Source organism: Sapajus apella, unplaced genomic scaffold, assembly GCF_009761245.1.
Source record: "Sapajus apella isolate SASKATOON/1434 unplaced genomic scaffold, GSC_monkey_1.0 scaffold14, whole genome shotgun sequence".
Taxonomy (NCBI): Eukaryota; Metazoa; Chordata; class Mammalia; order Primates; family Cebidae; genus Sapajus; species Sapajus apella.
The window spans coordinates 8,232,445-8,248,643 of NW_022436954.1; the positions used below are offsets into that span (position 1 = coordinate 8,232,445).

Here is a 16,199-nt window from a genome sequence, read left to right on the forward strand (position 1 = left end):
ATGGGGGTTTCACCATGATGGCTAGGCTGGTTTTGAACTCCTGACCTCAGGCGATCCACCCACCTTGGGCTCCCAAAGTGCTAGGATTACAGGCGTGAGCCACCGCGCCCGGCTTCATTTTGTATTTTTATTATTTATTTATTTATTTTTAGTTTTTTCGGAGACCAAGTCTTGCTCTACCCGGGCTGGAGTGCAATGGTATAATCTCAACTCACTGCAACCTCCGACTCCCAGATGCAAGTGATTCTTCTGACTCAATCCCCTGAGTAGCTGGGATTACAGGTGTGCGCCATCATGCCGGCTAATTTTTGTACTTTTAGCAGAGATGGGATTTCATTATGTTGGCCAGGCTGGTCTCAAACTCCTAAGTGATCTGCTCACCTTGGCATCCCAAAGTGCTGGGATTACAGGGGTGAGCCATCACGCCCAGCCACCAATCTTTCTTTCCCAAGACCTGCCCAACTCCAAGCCAAAGTCACCACTGACAGAGCAGGAGTATCGCCATCTTGGACAAGCACTGTCATTTTAAGTTCACCTTGATCAAAAATTGCCTAAATCCAAAAAGCATCAGGCTAATGGTTAATGTCAGCATGACTATAAACCACAAATGACATCTCCGACCAGAAACATTCGAAACCCCTCCCTGACCAGAGACATGCCAGGCATGAGATAACCTCCCTGCCACCCAGAAAGATGTCAGCCCCAGGATAACCTCCCCTCCACCCAGAGATGTTCCGACCCCAACATAAACTTCTCCCCAACATAGAAATATTCCAAGTTTGTGATTGTTAGGGACAAGCTGCGCAGGCCGACCCCTTCACCACCCCCCACCCCCGCCTTATTGCTCTCCAGCTGCATTCTTGAACCCCTACCTGGGTGCCACATCAAGGCTGCCAGACGTGCTGTAATTAAAAAAAGCCTGAGAACAGCCATCCAGGCAGCCCAGGCAGCTCCAGGGAGGACAGGGAAAACATAGGTTGGTTATCTATACTTGCAAATTCCTGTTTGACAGATATTCCTTTTTTACAGGAATATCTGTAAAAAAAACTCCTAGTTTCTCTCTTTTTTTAACAGACTGCCGCCACAAAAGTCACAGGATGATGCATTATAGGTGTGTTACAAGTTAACAAACTATCACTGTGCCAGTTACCAGTGGGTAAATTATGCCCCTCACACTCTATGTAAACCCCTTGTTTTGTAAGCTCTGGGCTGCCTCTGCTGTCACGCAGCCCGGCAGGTTAATAAAACTTTCTTGCCTGACATTGGGTCTATTCTCCTTTCACTTGGCTACCCTTGCAGTAATAAGGCCCCTCACCCTAAAACCAATACATATTCAGTCTGTAAGACAGAATGCTCCTGACCGAAACTGGCCAGCCTCTTTCAGGTTTATTTCTCTAAAACAAACCTGTCTTTGACTGTTAAGCTGACTTTCGTGTTTCTTTCCTTGTTTTTTTTTTTTTTTTTTGCTTCCTTGAGATGGAGTCTCGCTTTTCCCAGGCTGGAGTGCAGCGTTGGGATCTTGGCTCACCTCAGCCTCCGTCTCCTGGGTTCAAGCAATTCTCCTGCCTCAGCCTCCCGAGTAGCTGGAATTGCAGGTGCATGTCTCTACGCCCAGCTAATTTTTGTATTTTTAGTACAGATAGAGTTTCATCATGTTGGCCAGGCTGGTCTCGAACTCCTGACTTTGTTATCCACCTGCCTAGGCCTCCCAAAGCGCTGGTATTACAGGCGTGAGCCGCCACAACCAGCTCTTTCCTTTTTTTCTTTTTTTAAAAAAAAGACAGGGTTTCACCATGTTGGCCAGGCTGGTCTCAAACTCCTGACCTAGTGATCTGCCCACCTCGGCCTCCCAAAGTGCTGGGATTACAAGAGTGAGCCACCACACCCAGCCTTCCTTTTTCTATGGGCCCAGGATAGCCAATCAAGTCCTGGAGCCAAATATCCTCCTGGTCCGCCCTTCACCAAGGCTGCCCACAATGGCCCAAGGATCCTGTTCTTTCACGTCTTGCCAGCCCTTTCGAGAATAATGTGGCCAGGCCGGGCGCGGTGGCTCAAGCCTGTAATCCCAGCACTTTGGGAGGCCGAGTCGGGTGGATCACGAGGTCAAGAGATCGAGACCATCCTGGTCAACATGGTGAAACCCCGTCTCTACTAAAAATACAAAAAATTAGCTGGGCATGGTGGCACGTGCCTGTAATCCCAGCTACTCAGGAGGCTGAGGCAGGAGAATTGCCTGAGCCCAGGAGGCGGAGGTTGCGGTGAGCTGAGATCGCGCCATTGCACTCCAGCCTGGGTAACAAGAGCGAGACTCCGTGTCAAAAAAAAAAAAAAAAAGAAAAAAAAGAGAATAATGTGGCCTTTTTTCTAGATGTTTGGACACCTTCAGTCAGGTTCTCCTGTCTCTCTGCAGCTGTGGTTGTTAATGTGTAGATTAGTCGAATGGGCTTCAGTGGGACTCCAAGAATTCCCCCCAAAAATTGTATGCAAAATCATGTAAGGCAAATATGCATTGATTTGGGGAAAACATTCAACAAATTCTCAGAAGAGATGGAGGATGCAATAATAATGAAAAACCCAGCCTGGCCAACATGGTGAAACCCCATCTCTACTAAAAATACAAAAATTAGCCAGGCATGGCGGCAGGCACCTCTAGTCCCAGCTGCTCAGGAGGCTGAGGAGGCAGAATCGATTGAACCCAGGAGGCAGAGGTTGCAGTGAGACCCTGTCTCAAAAACTGAAATAAAAAATAAAAAATAAAGGCTGGGCGCGGTGGCTCAAGCCTGTAATCCCAGCACTTTGGGAGGCCGAGGCGGGTGGATCACGAGGTCAAGAGATCGAGACCATCCTGGTCAACATGGTGAAACCCCGTCTCTACTAAAAATACAAAAATTAGCTGGGCATGGTGGTGCATGCCTGTAATCCCAGCTACTCAGGAGGTTGAGGCAGGAGAATTGCCTGAACCAAGGAGGCGGAGGTTGAGGTGAGCCGAGATTGTGCCATTGCACTCCAGCCTGGGTAACAAGAGCGAAACTCCGTCTCAAAATAAAATAAAATAAAATAAAAAATAAAAATGAGGCCAGGCACGGTGGCTCAAGCCTGTAATCCTAGCACTTTGGGAGGCCAAGGCAGGTGGATCACCTGGGGCCAGGAGTTTGAGACCAGCCTGGCCAACATGGTGAAACCCTGTCTCTACTAAAAATACAAAAATTAGCGGGGCATGGTGGTGTGCACCTGTAATCCTAGTTACTCCGGAGGTTGAGGCAGGAGAATTGTTTGAACCCAGAGTTTGCAGTGAGCCAAGACTGAACTTCTGCACTCCAGCCGGGGGGACAGAGTGAGACTCTATCTCAATAAGAAAAGAAAGAAAGAGCCGGGTACAGTGGTGGACACCTGTAATCCCAGCAATTTGGGAGGCCGAGGCGGGTGGATCACGAGGTCAGAAGTTCAAGACCAGCGTGGCCAACATGGTGAAACCCTGTCTTAAAAAAAAAAGAAAAGAAAGAAAAGGAAAGAAAAAGAAAGCGAGAGAGAGAAAGTAAAAAGTTTTGTCAGGTCTCCATACACAAGCCTGGAGCCTGAAAGGCTGATGTCTCCCACCCCCTGCCTGCCTTCGCCATTGACCCTGATCGTCCAACAGAGCTTCTCCAGGACAAGCCTCTCATCCAACCCTGCCATCTTAACTGTTCTTATGATAATGTAAATACCTCTCACCCAACCCTGCCATTGTAACTGAACTTGTGGTCATGTACACGCCTTGCCCCTAAACCTCCACCACTGTAACTGAACTTACTCTGCAACACCCCCGGCCACCAAAAAACTACCCAAACCTATAAAACCAACTCCTGGTCAAGAAATCGAGACCATCCTGGTCAACATGGTGAAACCTCGTCTCTACTAAAAATGCAAAAATTAGCTGGGCGTGGTGGTGTGCGCCTATAGTCCCAGCTACTCGGGGGGCTGAGGCAGGAGAATTGCTTGAACCCAGGAGGCGGAGGTTGCGGTGAGCTGAGATCGCGCCATTGCACTCCAGCCTGAGTAACAAGAGCGAAACTCCCCCGCAAAAAAAAAAAAAAAAAAAAAAAAAAAAAAACCAACTCCTATCCCACTGCCCTTTGCGGCCTTAGCCCACCTGCACCCAGGTGAATAAACAGCCATGTTGCTTACACAAAGCCTATGTGGAAGGTCTCTTCATTCAAAGCCCGAATTTTTCAACAAGTTCGTAACATTCTCTTTTTTTTTTTTTTTTTTTTAATTTTTTTTTCTTTTATTTATTATTTTTTTTTTTTGGGATGGAGTTTCGCTCTTGTTACCCAGGCTGGAGTGCAATGGCGCGATCTCGGCTCACCGCAACCTCCGCCTCCTGGGTTCAGGCAATTCTCCTGCCTCAGCCTCCTGAGTAGCTGGGATTACAGGCACGCACCACCATGCCCAGCTAATTTTTTGTATTTTTAGTAGAGACGGGGTTTCACCATGTTGACCAGGATGGTCTCGATCTCTTGACCTCGTGATCCACCCGCCTCGGCCTCCCAAAGTGCTGGGATTATAGGCGTGAGCCACCGCGCCCAGCCCCCCAGCTAATTTTTTGTAGTTTTTAGTAGAGACGGGGTTTCACCGTGTTGACCAGGATGGTCTCGATCTCTTGACCTCGTGATCCACCCGCCTCGGTCTCCCAAAGTGCTGGGATTACAGGCTTGAGCCACCGCGCCCGGCCCTTTTTTTTTCTTTTAAAGACTGGGTTTCACCATGTTGGTCAGGCCAGCTGGTCTTGAACTCGCGACCTCAGGTGATCCACCCGCCTTGGCCTCCAAAGTGCCTGGATTACAGGTGTGAGCCACCACGTCTGGCCCAACATTCTCTTCTCCAAAAAAGAAAAGAAAAGAAAAAAGCTAGGTGCCCTGGTTCAAGCCTGTAATCTGAGCATTTGGGGAGGTTGAGGAGGGGTGATCCATCGAGGCTCGGAATTTGAGATCAGCTTGACCAACAAAGCAAGACTCCATCTTTATTTATTTATTTATTTTTTAAAAAAGGCTGGTCTTGGTGGCTCACGCCAGTAATCCCAGCACTTCGGGAGGCCAAGGCCGGGGCATTATCTAAAGTCGGCCTTGAAATTTTATCAGTGAGAATGTAATGCCCCACTCCTGCATGAAGGATCTGCTATGCAAGACGCTTTGATTAAAAGACACCACCTCTTTTTCCAACCCAGGCTAAGGGGTTTCCAACAGAACGATCCACATTTATATTAATACAGTAAGATCTTAATTCTCTTCTCAGCCAAGGCCTCATATTAATCCCTTTCATTCTGGCGGGTTTGCTTTGATCGATTTAAAAAAATCGCTCCCTTTCAATTTTACCTACACTCTCCTTTCTCCTTCCCCTAATCCTCTAAGGATCCTGCCTCTGCCTTGGAGAAGAGGCCCCGTGGTTTGTCTGTCTGGCTTCCGGGTGGGCGGCCTTGCGGCACTGCTGATCCGCCTGAAAATAACTCAAGGATTGCCTGGGTCCGAGGACAGCGAAGCTGAGGCGCCAGCACCTTTCTCCCATCGCGGGATCCCTCGTTTGAGGATCAGGAACCTCAGAAATGGCTTTCTCAGGGCGTTTCCCTCTTAGTGAAGGGCCAGACGATTGCTGGCGGACGGTACAAATGCAAGGTGCCGGTCGAGCCTCGCCCTTATGTCCTCAGTTCTCACAAACCCCCGAGAGTGCGCGTCACCATTTCCCCGTTTAACTGGGGAGGAGACAGGAGCCTAAGTAACAAGCCTCAGGCCATTAAGTCGGGAACTGGCGAGCAGGGAGCCCAACCTCCCTTTTTGTACTCCAAAACCCGTGCTTTGAAAACGCGCCGTGGGCCCGGCGCGGTGGCTCACGCCTGTAATCCCAGTAATCCCAGCACTTTGGGAGGCCGAGGCGGGTGGATCACCTGAGGTCAGGAGCTCGAGACCAGTCTAACCAATAAGGTAAAACCCCGTCTCGAAAAAAGAAAAAAAAGGAAAAAAGAAAACGCGCCGTGCTTCTCGGAAGAAAGGTCCCGGGGAGGGGTAATGCCACCTGCAGCACGGCCCCGCAGTTCCTGCAGCACCCGAATACCTCTAGGCTGGAAGACTAACGCACAATGGGGGGGGGGTGAGAAAGGAGGATTGGTCCACGGCGGATATGTGGACCAATCCCAAGATCGCAAAAAAGCACAGGGGCGGGTTTATGCAAAACAATCCGAGCAGAGGGCAGGCGGGAGAAGCAGTACAGGACGCTTAAACAGATCTATTTTCAAAAAAGAATAGCCACTGCTATGAAGAAAGAATAATGTAAAATGTGTTTAGGAAATATAATGTATTTGAAAATAATTTAACAATTAATGCCTAGAAAGTTGCCATAATATAAAAAGGTATGAGAGGATAAGGCTGCCAAAGAGGGGTAATAGAAAGTATCGCTTCTCGGCCTTTTGGCTAAGATCAAGTGTAGTATCTGTTCTTATCAGTTTAATATCTGATACGTCCTCTATCCGAGGACAATATATTAAATGGATTTTTGGAAATAGGAAATGGAATAGGAGCTTGCTCCGTCCACTCCACGCATCGACCTGGTATTGCAGTACTTCCAGGAACGGTGCACCCCCCCTTCGGGGGTTACTATTTTGGTTTCAAAAATAGACTGATGAAATATGTTATTACAGTATTATGGTGCATCCCCTCGATTTAGCTAAAAAAGTTTTTCAGAGCCGGGTGTGGTAGCTCAACTCAACCCTGTAATCTCAGCACTGTGGAAGGTTAACGCGGCTGGATCAGGAGGTCAAGAGATCCAGACCATCCTGGTCAACACGGTGAAACTCCTTCTCTACTAAAACTACAAAAAATTAGCTCGGCATGGTGGCGCGTTCCTGTAATCCCAACTACTCAGGAGGCTGAGGCAGGAGAGTTGCCTGAACCCAGAAGGCGGAGGTTGCGGTGAGCCGAGATAGCGCCATTGCATTCCAGCCTGGGTAACAAGAGCAAAACTCCGTCTCAAAAAAAAAAAAAAAAAAAAAGTTTTTGAGAAGTTATTTTTCTCATGCTTTCGATTCTAACGTGGTGTAAGAAATTGGACACGGACCGGGCGCGGTGGCTCAAGCCCTGGGAGGCCGAGGCGGGTGCATCACGAGGTCAAGAGATCGAGACCATCCTGGTCAACATGGTGAAACCCCGTCTCTACTAAAAATACAAAAAATTAGCTGGGCATGGTGGCGTGTGCCTGTAATCCCAGCTACTCAGGAGGTTGAGGCAGAATTGCCTGAACCCAGGAGGCAGAGGTTGCGGTGAGCCGAGATGGCGCCACTGCACTCCAGCCTGGGTAACAAGAGCGAAACTCCGTCTCAAAAAAAAAAAAAAGAAATTGGACACGGTATGGTTGCTGGTTCTCTGTCTTAGATGACGCATTGAGATTCCATCCCCGATATAAATAATGTAAGCCTGCCCGGGAGGCCGAGGAGGGCGGCTCAGATCAAGACCATCTTGGCCAACGTAGTGAAACTCCGTCTCTACTAAAAAGGTACAAAAATTCGCCGAGGCGGAGATCCCGTCACTGCACTATATAGTCTGGGCAACAAAGAGCAGAACTCCGTCTCAAAGGAACACACACGCATTAAAAAAAAAATCACGTCAAATGTTATGTTCAGGAAATCCTTATCTGAAGCTCTGCCCTGAATTGGAAATTAAGTCTGCTACTCAGTGAGGACAGATCCCGCCAGGCAAGATTGGGATTCCTCACTAATCTACTGTCAAACAGCAAAATTTGTGATAGTTTGTGATTTAAAGCAATTGTCGGCCGTGCGCGGTGGCTCATGCCTGTAATCCCAGCACTTTGGGAGGCCGAGGCGGGCGGATCACCTGAGGTCGGAAGTTCAAGACTAGCCTGACCAACATGGAGAAACCCCGTCTCTAAAAAAAAAAATTAAAAAATTTTAAAAAAGAATGCCGGGCGCGGTGGCTAACGCCTGTAATCCCAGCACTTTGGGAGGCCGAGGCGGGTGGATCACAAGGTCAAGAGATCGAGACCATCCTGGTCAACATGGTGAAACCCCATCTCTACTAAAACTACAAAAAATTAGCTGGGCATGGTGGCACGTGCCTGTAATCCCAGCTACTCAGGAGGCTGAGGCAGGAGAATTGCCTGAACCCAGGAGGCGGAGGTTGCGGTGAGCCGAGATCGCGCCATTGCACTCCAGCCTGGGTAACAAGAGCGAAATTCCGTCTCAAAAAAAAAAAAAAAAAAATTTTAAAAAAGCAATTGTCAATCGAAGGGGGTCGTTATTATATTTTATAGCTGCAGTTCATCTTTGGGAGAAATGTTTCCTGGTGTTTTTTTGTTTTTTTTTGTGAGACAGAGTCTTGCTCTCCCGCTAGGTTGCAGTTATCTTGGCTCACTGCAACCTCCGCCTCCCGGGTTCAAGCAATTCTTCTGCCTCAGCCTCCTGAGTAGCTGGGACTACAGGCGCGCACCACCACGCCCTGCTAATTTTTGTATTTTAGTAGAGACGGGGTTTCACCATGTTGGGCAGGATGGTCTCGATCTCTTGACCTTGTGATCCACCCGCCTCGGCTTCCCAAAGTACTGGGATTACAGTCGTGAGCCACCGCGCCCGGCCTAATTTGAGCTGATTTTTCAACACCATGAGGATTCAATGAGAGGAAATGAAAACGATGCCCCTACCTCTGCTTTCCAAAACAGAGGTCTGTTTAAGATCGTCGGCTTCCTTTTCCAATCTTTCTTTCTTTTGTGAGTTACACTCCATTTTGAAGCCTCACACATCATTAATGATTTGAATCGTTTCTGAAGTGGCCTCTCTTCTTGTCTAACAGTCCAGAATACATATTACATAATGGAACCGAGACAAACTAGGGCTGGCTTGACCCGGCCACGCAGTCCAGGAAAGGTGCGTTTCACTCCAAGTGCAAAATGATCAATATGTTCTTCCGATCTCCATAAACAAATATCTCCTTGTTTCATTTTTGTAAAGCAAAACAAGCAGAGGATCTTGACTCTTCCGGCTCTTTAAACTCCCAGCAAACACGCCGCACGTCATCTGACTAGCTGCCCGCTGGTGACGCACAGGCTGCGCCGGAAGTGCAAACCGTCGGTATCCGGTCTCTGACATGGCGAGTGCTGCCGCGCGCTGGAACCATGTGTGGGTCGGCACCGAGACTGGGATCTTGAAAGGTGGGTGGCAGGCTCGGGCGTCGGGAAGTGCAGGGGTGCACTCGCGCCCCCGGCGTGACTGACGTTCTCGTCTCTCAGGGGTAAACCTTCAGCGAAAACAGGCGGCGAACTTCACGGCCGGGGGACAGCCGCGGCGCGAGGAGTCGGTGAGCGCTCTGTGCTGGGGCGCTGGCGGCGAGACCCAGGTGAGTGGCCGCTGGTCGGGCTGGAGCTGGAGGCCTTGGGCGCAGCAGCCTCGTTCTCCTCGCCATCTCGCCCTTCTTTGCCGCAGATCCTGGTGGGCTGCGCTGACCGGACAGTGAAGCACTTCAGCACCGAGGACGGCATATTCCAGGGTCTGAGACACTGCCCGGGCGGGGAGGGCACGTTCCGTGGCCTCGCCCAGGCCGACGGGTAAGACCAATCCCCTCGCTAAACTCAGGGCGAAGGGAGAGCGTTGATGCACCCTGAGGATACTGGAATGATGGCGACAGACAAACCCTTAATGACACGGCTTTGAATGGGTGACAGGGACCTGGATTTCTGCCTTCCGTAGTTCATACCTGTAACACACATTTATTGAACACCTAGTGAATTCCACGTACTGGGCGAAGTGCAGGGGCTGCGGTTAAAATTTCTGCCTTCAAAAAGTTCGAATCCTCTAAGGTTTTTCACCTGACTCCATTATAACTTTCTGGGTAACCACGGGCAAATCATTTAATAGTGTTTTGTTTGTTTGTTTGTTTTTTGTTTAAGATGGAGCTTTGTTCCTGTTACCCAGACTGGAGTGCAATGGCATGATCTTGGCTCACCGCAACCTCCGCCTCCTCAGTTCAAGCAATTCTCCTGCCTCAGCCTCCCAAGTAGCTGGGATTACAGGCATGCGCCACCACGCCCAGCTAATTTTGTATTTTTACTAGAGACGGGGTTTCTCCACATTGGTCAAGCTGATCTTTAACTCCTGACCTCAGGTGATCCACCTGCCTCTCTCTCCCAAAGTGCTGGGATTACAGACTTGAGCCACTGTGCCTGGCCAGTTTTTAAAATTAAAAAAAAAATTTTTTTTTTTTTTTAAAGACGGGGTTTCACCATGTTGGTCAGGCTGGTCTTGAACTCTGACCTCAGGTGATCTGCTCGCCTTGGCCTCCAAAGTGCTTGGATTACAGGCATGAGCCACCATGCCCAGCCATTTTTTAAAATTTTTATTGAGACAGAGTTTCCCTGTTGTTGCCCAGGCTGGAGTGCAGTGGCCGCGATCTCGGCTCACTGCAACCTCTGTCTCCTGGTTCAAGTGATTCTCCTTCCTCAACCTTCTAAGTAGCCGGGATTACAGGCGCCCACCAGCACACCCGGCTAATTTTTTGTGTTTCTAGTGAAGATGGGGTTTCACCATGTTGGCCAGGCTGGTCTGGAACTCCTTAACTCAGGTGATCCACCTGCCTCAGCCTCCCAAAGTGTTGGGATTACAGATGTGAGCCACTGTGCCCGGTCTGTCATTTAATAGTTTTAAGCAAGGCTGTGATGCCAGCGCTTTGGGAGGTGGAGGTGGGCGGATCATGAGATCAGGAGTTCCAGACCAGCTTGGCCAACATGGTGAAACCCCTTCTCTACTAAAAAAAATACAAAAATTAGCCAGATGTGGTGGCACATGCCTGTAATCCCAGTTATTTTGGAGGCTGAGGCCAGAGAATCACTTGAATCATGGTGGCAGAGGTTGCAGTGAGCCGAGATCATGCCAGTGCACTCCTGCCTGGGAAACAGAGCGAGACTCCATCTGAAAAACAAAAACAAAAAATTGTTTTAAGCATTCATTTATTTATTCATTCACAGCCTCCCTGTGTTACCTAGGCTTGAGTGCAGTGGCACTTTCATGGCTCACTGTAGCCTCAACCTCCTGGGGTCAAGCAATCCTCCTGCCTCAGCCTCCTGAGTACCTGGGACCAAAGGCAGGTGCCACTCACCCAGCTAAATTTTTAAATTTTCTGTAGAGATGGGGTTTGTGTGCCCATGCTGGTCTCGAACTCCTGGACTCAAGTTGAGCATGCTTAACATAATGAGAACAAAGAACCACCAATAAGGTGATGTAGCTCTGAAATCAAAAAATAGGAAGGTGCTAATTGGCTGGATTACGGGCCCTGCTTTCTTCCAAAGATGATGAAAGAGGGCTATAAGCAGCCTGTGTAGGCTTGGTGGTGTTAATTCTGACAGGTGAGGTCTGGTAAGGCTCTGTGGGGGACTGGATGTTGAACTGGGTCTTGAGGGATAGGTAGAATTTTGACTGGTAGAAAAAGGGATACAGGTATTCTAGAAAGGGAGTATTGCCTGGAAGAGACAAAGGACTCAGGGCAGGCTACAGGGTATATAAATAGGATAAATAGCATTTGGAAGTTGACTCCAAGGATGCGTTTTAATACAAGATGGACACAGTATTAGGTTGGGATTAAATGTAAAGGGCTTAAAGTGCTAGGTTGAGAAATTTGTACTTATATTGGTGTTAGGGACTTGTCAGTGTTTTTTTTTTTTTTTCTTTTGAGATGGAGTCTCACTCTGTTCCCCAGGCTGGAGTGCATTGGTACAATCTTGGCTTACTGCAACCTCTGCCACTGGGATTCAAGTGATCCTCCGGCCTCAGCCTCCCAGGTAGCTGGGATTACAGATATGTGCCACCACATCCGGCTAATTTTTTTTTTTTAAGAGACGGGATTTCACCATGTTGGCCAGGCTGGTCTTGAACTCCTGACCTTAGGTGATCCGCTCACCTCAGCCTCCCAAAGTGCTGGGATTATAGGCGTGAGGCACCACGCCCGGCCTAATTTTTGTATTTTTTTTGATAGAAAAGGGGTTTCACCATGTTGGCCAGGCTGGTCTTGAACTCCTCAGCCTCCCAAAGTGCTGGATTACAGGTGTGAGCCATCATGCCCGGCCTTTTTTTTTTTTTTTTGAGAGACAGAGTCTTGCTCTGCCAGGGTGAAGTGCAGCAGCATGAACTTGGCTCACTGCAACCTCCAGCTCCCTTGTTCAAGCTATTCTCCTGCCTTAGCTTCCCAAGTAGCTAGGACTATAGGTGTGTGCCACCATGCCCAGCTAATTTTTGTATTTTTTAGTAGAGACAGGGTTTCACTGTATATTGGCCAGGCTGGTCTGGAACTCCTGACCTCAGGTGATCTGCCTTGGCCTCCCAAAGTACTGGGATTATAGGCATGAACCACCACGCCTGCCTGAGTTATTAGTTTTTGAACAGGAAGTACCCTGGTCAGCACTGGGAGCCTATAGGAGTCTAGAGGATTGATTGGAGACAGAGCAACTGGGAGACTTTGCCACAGCTCAGGGAAGGTTGGCAGGTATGAGAAAGAACATAGGCCCAACATCTGTGCAGCTCCTGGGGAGAGGCTTGCTTGGACATCTTGGGTGGGATATTTTAGGCAAGAGACTGACATTTAGTGCCTGAAACCCAGAGCAAGGAACACAAGAAGCTGGTGTTTGGCTTTGGCCAAACCCTAAATTCAGACAAGTTACATTTCAGTCAATCCTTTTAGAACTGCTAATCCTGAGCCCTCTTAAGCAACTCAAGATTCAGATAGACCAGCACGGCAAGGTGTTAGATATATCTGTGAACAGCAAAAGCACACTGGAATATTACAGTTGATTTCCAGCTCTTGTAACATTCATAGCTGAGTGGCAAATTAGTTTCTCAGAGCTTCTGTTTCCTCACTTGGTAAACTCTCACCCTGTTGAGTAAGTTGAATTAACAGAATAGGAAGTTGGAAGCTGTCAAACCCACCCTAGAGCCCAGTGACCTAGAGGTTATCTTCTGAACTGAACTGTTAGGAGGGAATCTGGTTGATATGAGTTTGGGGCCTAGAGAACACTTTTATACTTTTTTTAAAATTTAAGCATTAGTCAAGTATAGTAGTGAGATGGGGAGAAAGATTAGAACAAGGAGTTTAAGCACTTAAAAAAAATCTCAATTCTACCCCTTCTCTGTCTGCAGCACCATCATCACATGTGTGGATTCTGGGATTCTCAGAGTGTGGCATGACAATGACAAGGACGTATCCTCCGACCCAGTGAGGCTCCTCTGCCCTAATGGTTGGGGGAGGGGGCTGGGGTAGGATCCTGATGATCATGTTGGGGAAGGGAGGATTAAGGACTCTGGAATGGACTCTTGTCTCCCTTCTTTTCAGCTCCTGGAAGTGAGAGTGGGCCCTGGGGTGTGTAGGATGCGCCAAGACCCAGCACACCCCCATGTAGTTGCCACAGGTGGGAAAGAGAATGCCTTGAAGATGTGGGACCTGCAGGGCTCTGAGGAACCTGTGTTCAGGGCCAAGAACGTGAGTGACAGGAGTGTGGAGGAGCTGGTCCTGAAGTTGAGGGAGGCTGAGGCTACTATGGGTCTGAGACTAGATGGGCTTTAGAGGGGAAAGGAGGGGCACACTGAGCCCCCCACAGCCCTGTCCCCATCTGCCCACCCCACCAGGTGCGGAATGACTGGCTGGACCTGCGAGTTCCCATCTGGGACCAGGACATACAGTTTCTCCCAGGATCACAGAAGCTTGTCACCTGTACAGGGTACCATCAGGTTAGGTGTCACCTCATTCCTACCTTCTCCTGGGATAAAGCATCCTCTTGGAGAAATGGCCCCCACAGTTTGGCATAGGTGCCCTTCTCACCATCCTGAGCTCAGAGGAGCAAGCGCTTCCCCATCTGTTCCAGCCATGCCACTGAGCTCGTGACCTTCCTTTATTGCATTCTAGGGTAGAGTTTTCTGAACTATGCCTGTTTTCCTCCCACCTGAAAGAGAGGAGAGTGGACCCCCTTCACAGTGGGAATTATAGGGTGCAGGTGTCAGAGGACATTGGGCTAGGTGTTAAGAGAACTGGGTTCTGGTCCTGATGCAGCCTCTCTGACTTACTTTGGGACCCAGGCCCGAGCCTCCCACCTCTGGCCTCAGCTCCTCAGCTTTACATGAAGGGCCCGAATGGGGAATCTTTATGGCTTGTCTCATTTGAGGTCTTGAGACATAGGCAGGGCTGGGTCACTGTATTTGTCCTGTTTCCTTTGCTTCTGCACATTGTAGTCTGATCTTGGTCATACGCCTCTGCTCAAAACACATATAAGGGCATTTTCTCTCCTCCTTCATTCAGGCTGACCTCTGCTTGAAATGTAGCACCCACTGCCTACTGGACTGACTTGTTTTCCATCCCTTCATTTCCCTAGATGGGAGTATGGGGGGTGGAATGCTCACACATTTCCAATGTGGGGGACCTCTCCTCTCAGCTCTGTTCATTCATGCTGCTAAGCAGCTCTTCCAACACCCCAATGCTCAAAGAAGAGGCATACATCTAAGATGAGAAAGTTTCTCTGACAGTGGGTCATAAATAAAGCAGTGTGCAGGGAGGGGGTGAGGATACAGAGATGCCAGAGGGTGGGTGCAGGGTGAGGATACTTTTATGATGCTTCAGCCTGCCTCTAGGTCCGTGTCTATGATCCAGCCTCCCCTCAGCGCCGGCCAGTCCTAGAGACCACCTATGGAGAGTACCCACTGACAGCCATGACCCTCACCCCTGGAGGCAAGTGAGTGTTTAGAGGGGAAGGCATGGGAGGGTGGGGCTTGGGAAGGGCTCCAGGAGGTTACTGCTGACCCTGCCTGCCTCTGGTCTCATTCTCAGCTCAGTGATTGTGGGAAACACTCATGGGCAGCTGGCAGAAATTGACCTTCGGCAAGGTGAGTGGACTAGGGTATGTTTGGGGAAAGGAAGGAGCAGGGATAAGGGTTAGGATTCCCTCTAAGGTGGTGCAGTGGGGCCACATGCCCGTGCCAAATTGCCTGGGTTCAAATCCTGGTTTCCCCAAAAGCTGTATCACCTTAAACTTTTTTTTTTTTTTTTTTTTTTGAGTTGGAGTCTTGCTTTGTAGCCCAGGCTGGAGTGCAGTGCAGTGGTGCAATCGCAGCTCACTGCAACCGCCACCTCCCTGATCCCGGTTCAAGTAATTCTCCTACCTCAGCCTCCCAAGTAGCTGGGATTACAGGCATGAGCCACCATGCCCAGCTAATTTTTTTTTGTATTTTTTAGTAGAGACAGGGTTTTACCATGTTGGCCAATCTGGTCTTGAACTCCTGACCTTGTGATCCACCCTCCTCTGCCTCCCAAAGTGCTGGGATTACAGGTGTGAGCCACCGCTCCTGGCCCACCCTTAAACTAATTATTTCAACTCCCTGTGCCTTGGTTTCCTCACCTTCGAAATGGAAATATTAGTAGACACTCCAGTCTCAGGGTTTTGTTGAAGATTAAGTGTTGAAATGGAAAGTGATTGAAACAGAAAACAATAAATGATTGGTTATTGGCCAGCCAGTTATCCTGATGCTTTCTGTTCTTCTTCAGGGCGTCTACTGGGCTGTCTGAAGGGGCTGGCAGGCAGTGTCCGTGGGTTGCAGTGCCACCCTTCCAAACCTCTACTAGCCTCCTGTGGCTTGGACAGAGTCTTGAGGATACACAGGATCCAGAATCCACGGGGTCTGGAACATAAGGTAAGTCATCCCTCCTACCCCCAACTCATGGTCTTGTGGAGGCCCAGCCTCCTGTGCCCCCATTCATGTTTCTGTCTCAGCATGCCTGGCTCCTTAAGGCCTCTCATCTTTTGCAGGTTTATCTCAAGTCTCAATTGAACTGCCTCCTCCTGTCAGACAGGGACAACTGGGAGGTGAGCAGTTGGGTCAGGAATGTGGGAGCCAAGGGCATAGGTGTGAGGACCTCCCTATGGAGAGGAAAAGGAGGCAGCTGGAATGTAGACCTGGGACCCTCTGTTTACCTGTCTGGTCACTTAATTTCTCCGAGAAGCATAAACAGTCAAAATCCTGAGAGGGTTATTGCCAAGAACATGGATGGGGCTGCTTTCTGGGAGTGGGGAATAAAGGTGGTGGTACCCAGAAGGATTATTTCTCAGCCAGAGTCTCCTTCCCTATGGGTTTGTCCCTGTGCCCCTGACTTTTTTTTTTTTTTTTTTTTTTTTTTTTTTTTTTTTTTTTTTTTTTT

General features: G+C 49.1%; 1 protein-coding gene and 1 non-coding gene across 2 annotated transcripts in view; both read left to right on the plus strand.

The window, feature by feature from the left end:
* The first annotated feature begins 6,420 nt into the window (after positions 1-6,420).
* LOC116555232 lies at positions 6,421-6,611 on the plus strand. The gene has a single exon (XR_004270434.1). It is a non-coding gene; the product is annotated as a U2 spliceosomal RNA (small nuclear RNA).
* A 2,185-nt stretch (positions 6,612-8,796) lies between these two features.
* WDR74 (WD repeat domain 74) overlaps positions 8,797-16,199 on the plus strand; it is a 7,970-nt gene continuing 567 nt past the window's right edge. Inside the window, exons 1-10 of the mRNA XM_032283071.1 lie at positions 8,797-9,186; positions 9,265-9,371; positions 9,458-9,579; positions 13,157-13,232; positions 13,350-13,496; positions 13,643-13,744; positions 14,639-14,739; positions 14,835-14,890; positions 15,549-15,694; positions 15,811-15,867. Of these exons, the coding sequence (XP_032138962.1) occupies positions 9,123-9,186; positions 9,265-9,371; positions 9,458-9,579; positions 13,157-13,232; positions 13,350-13,496; positions 13,643-13,744; positions 14,639-14,739; positions 14,835-14,890; positions 15,549-15,694; positions 15,811-15,867 (978 nt within the window). The 5' untranslated portion in view covers positions 8,797-9,122. The remainder of the gene's footprint in view (positions 9,187-9,264; positions 9,372-9,457; positions 9,580-13,156; positions 13,233-13,349; positions 13,497-13,642; positions 13,745-14,638; positions 14,740-14,834; positions 14,891-15,548; positions 15,695-15,810; positions 15,868-16,199) is intronic.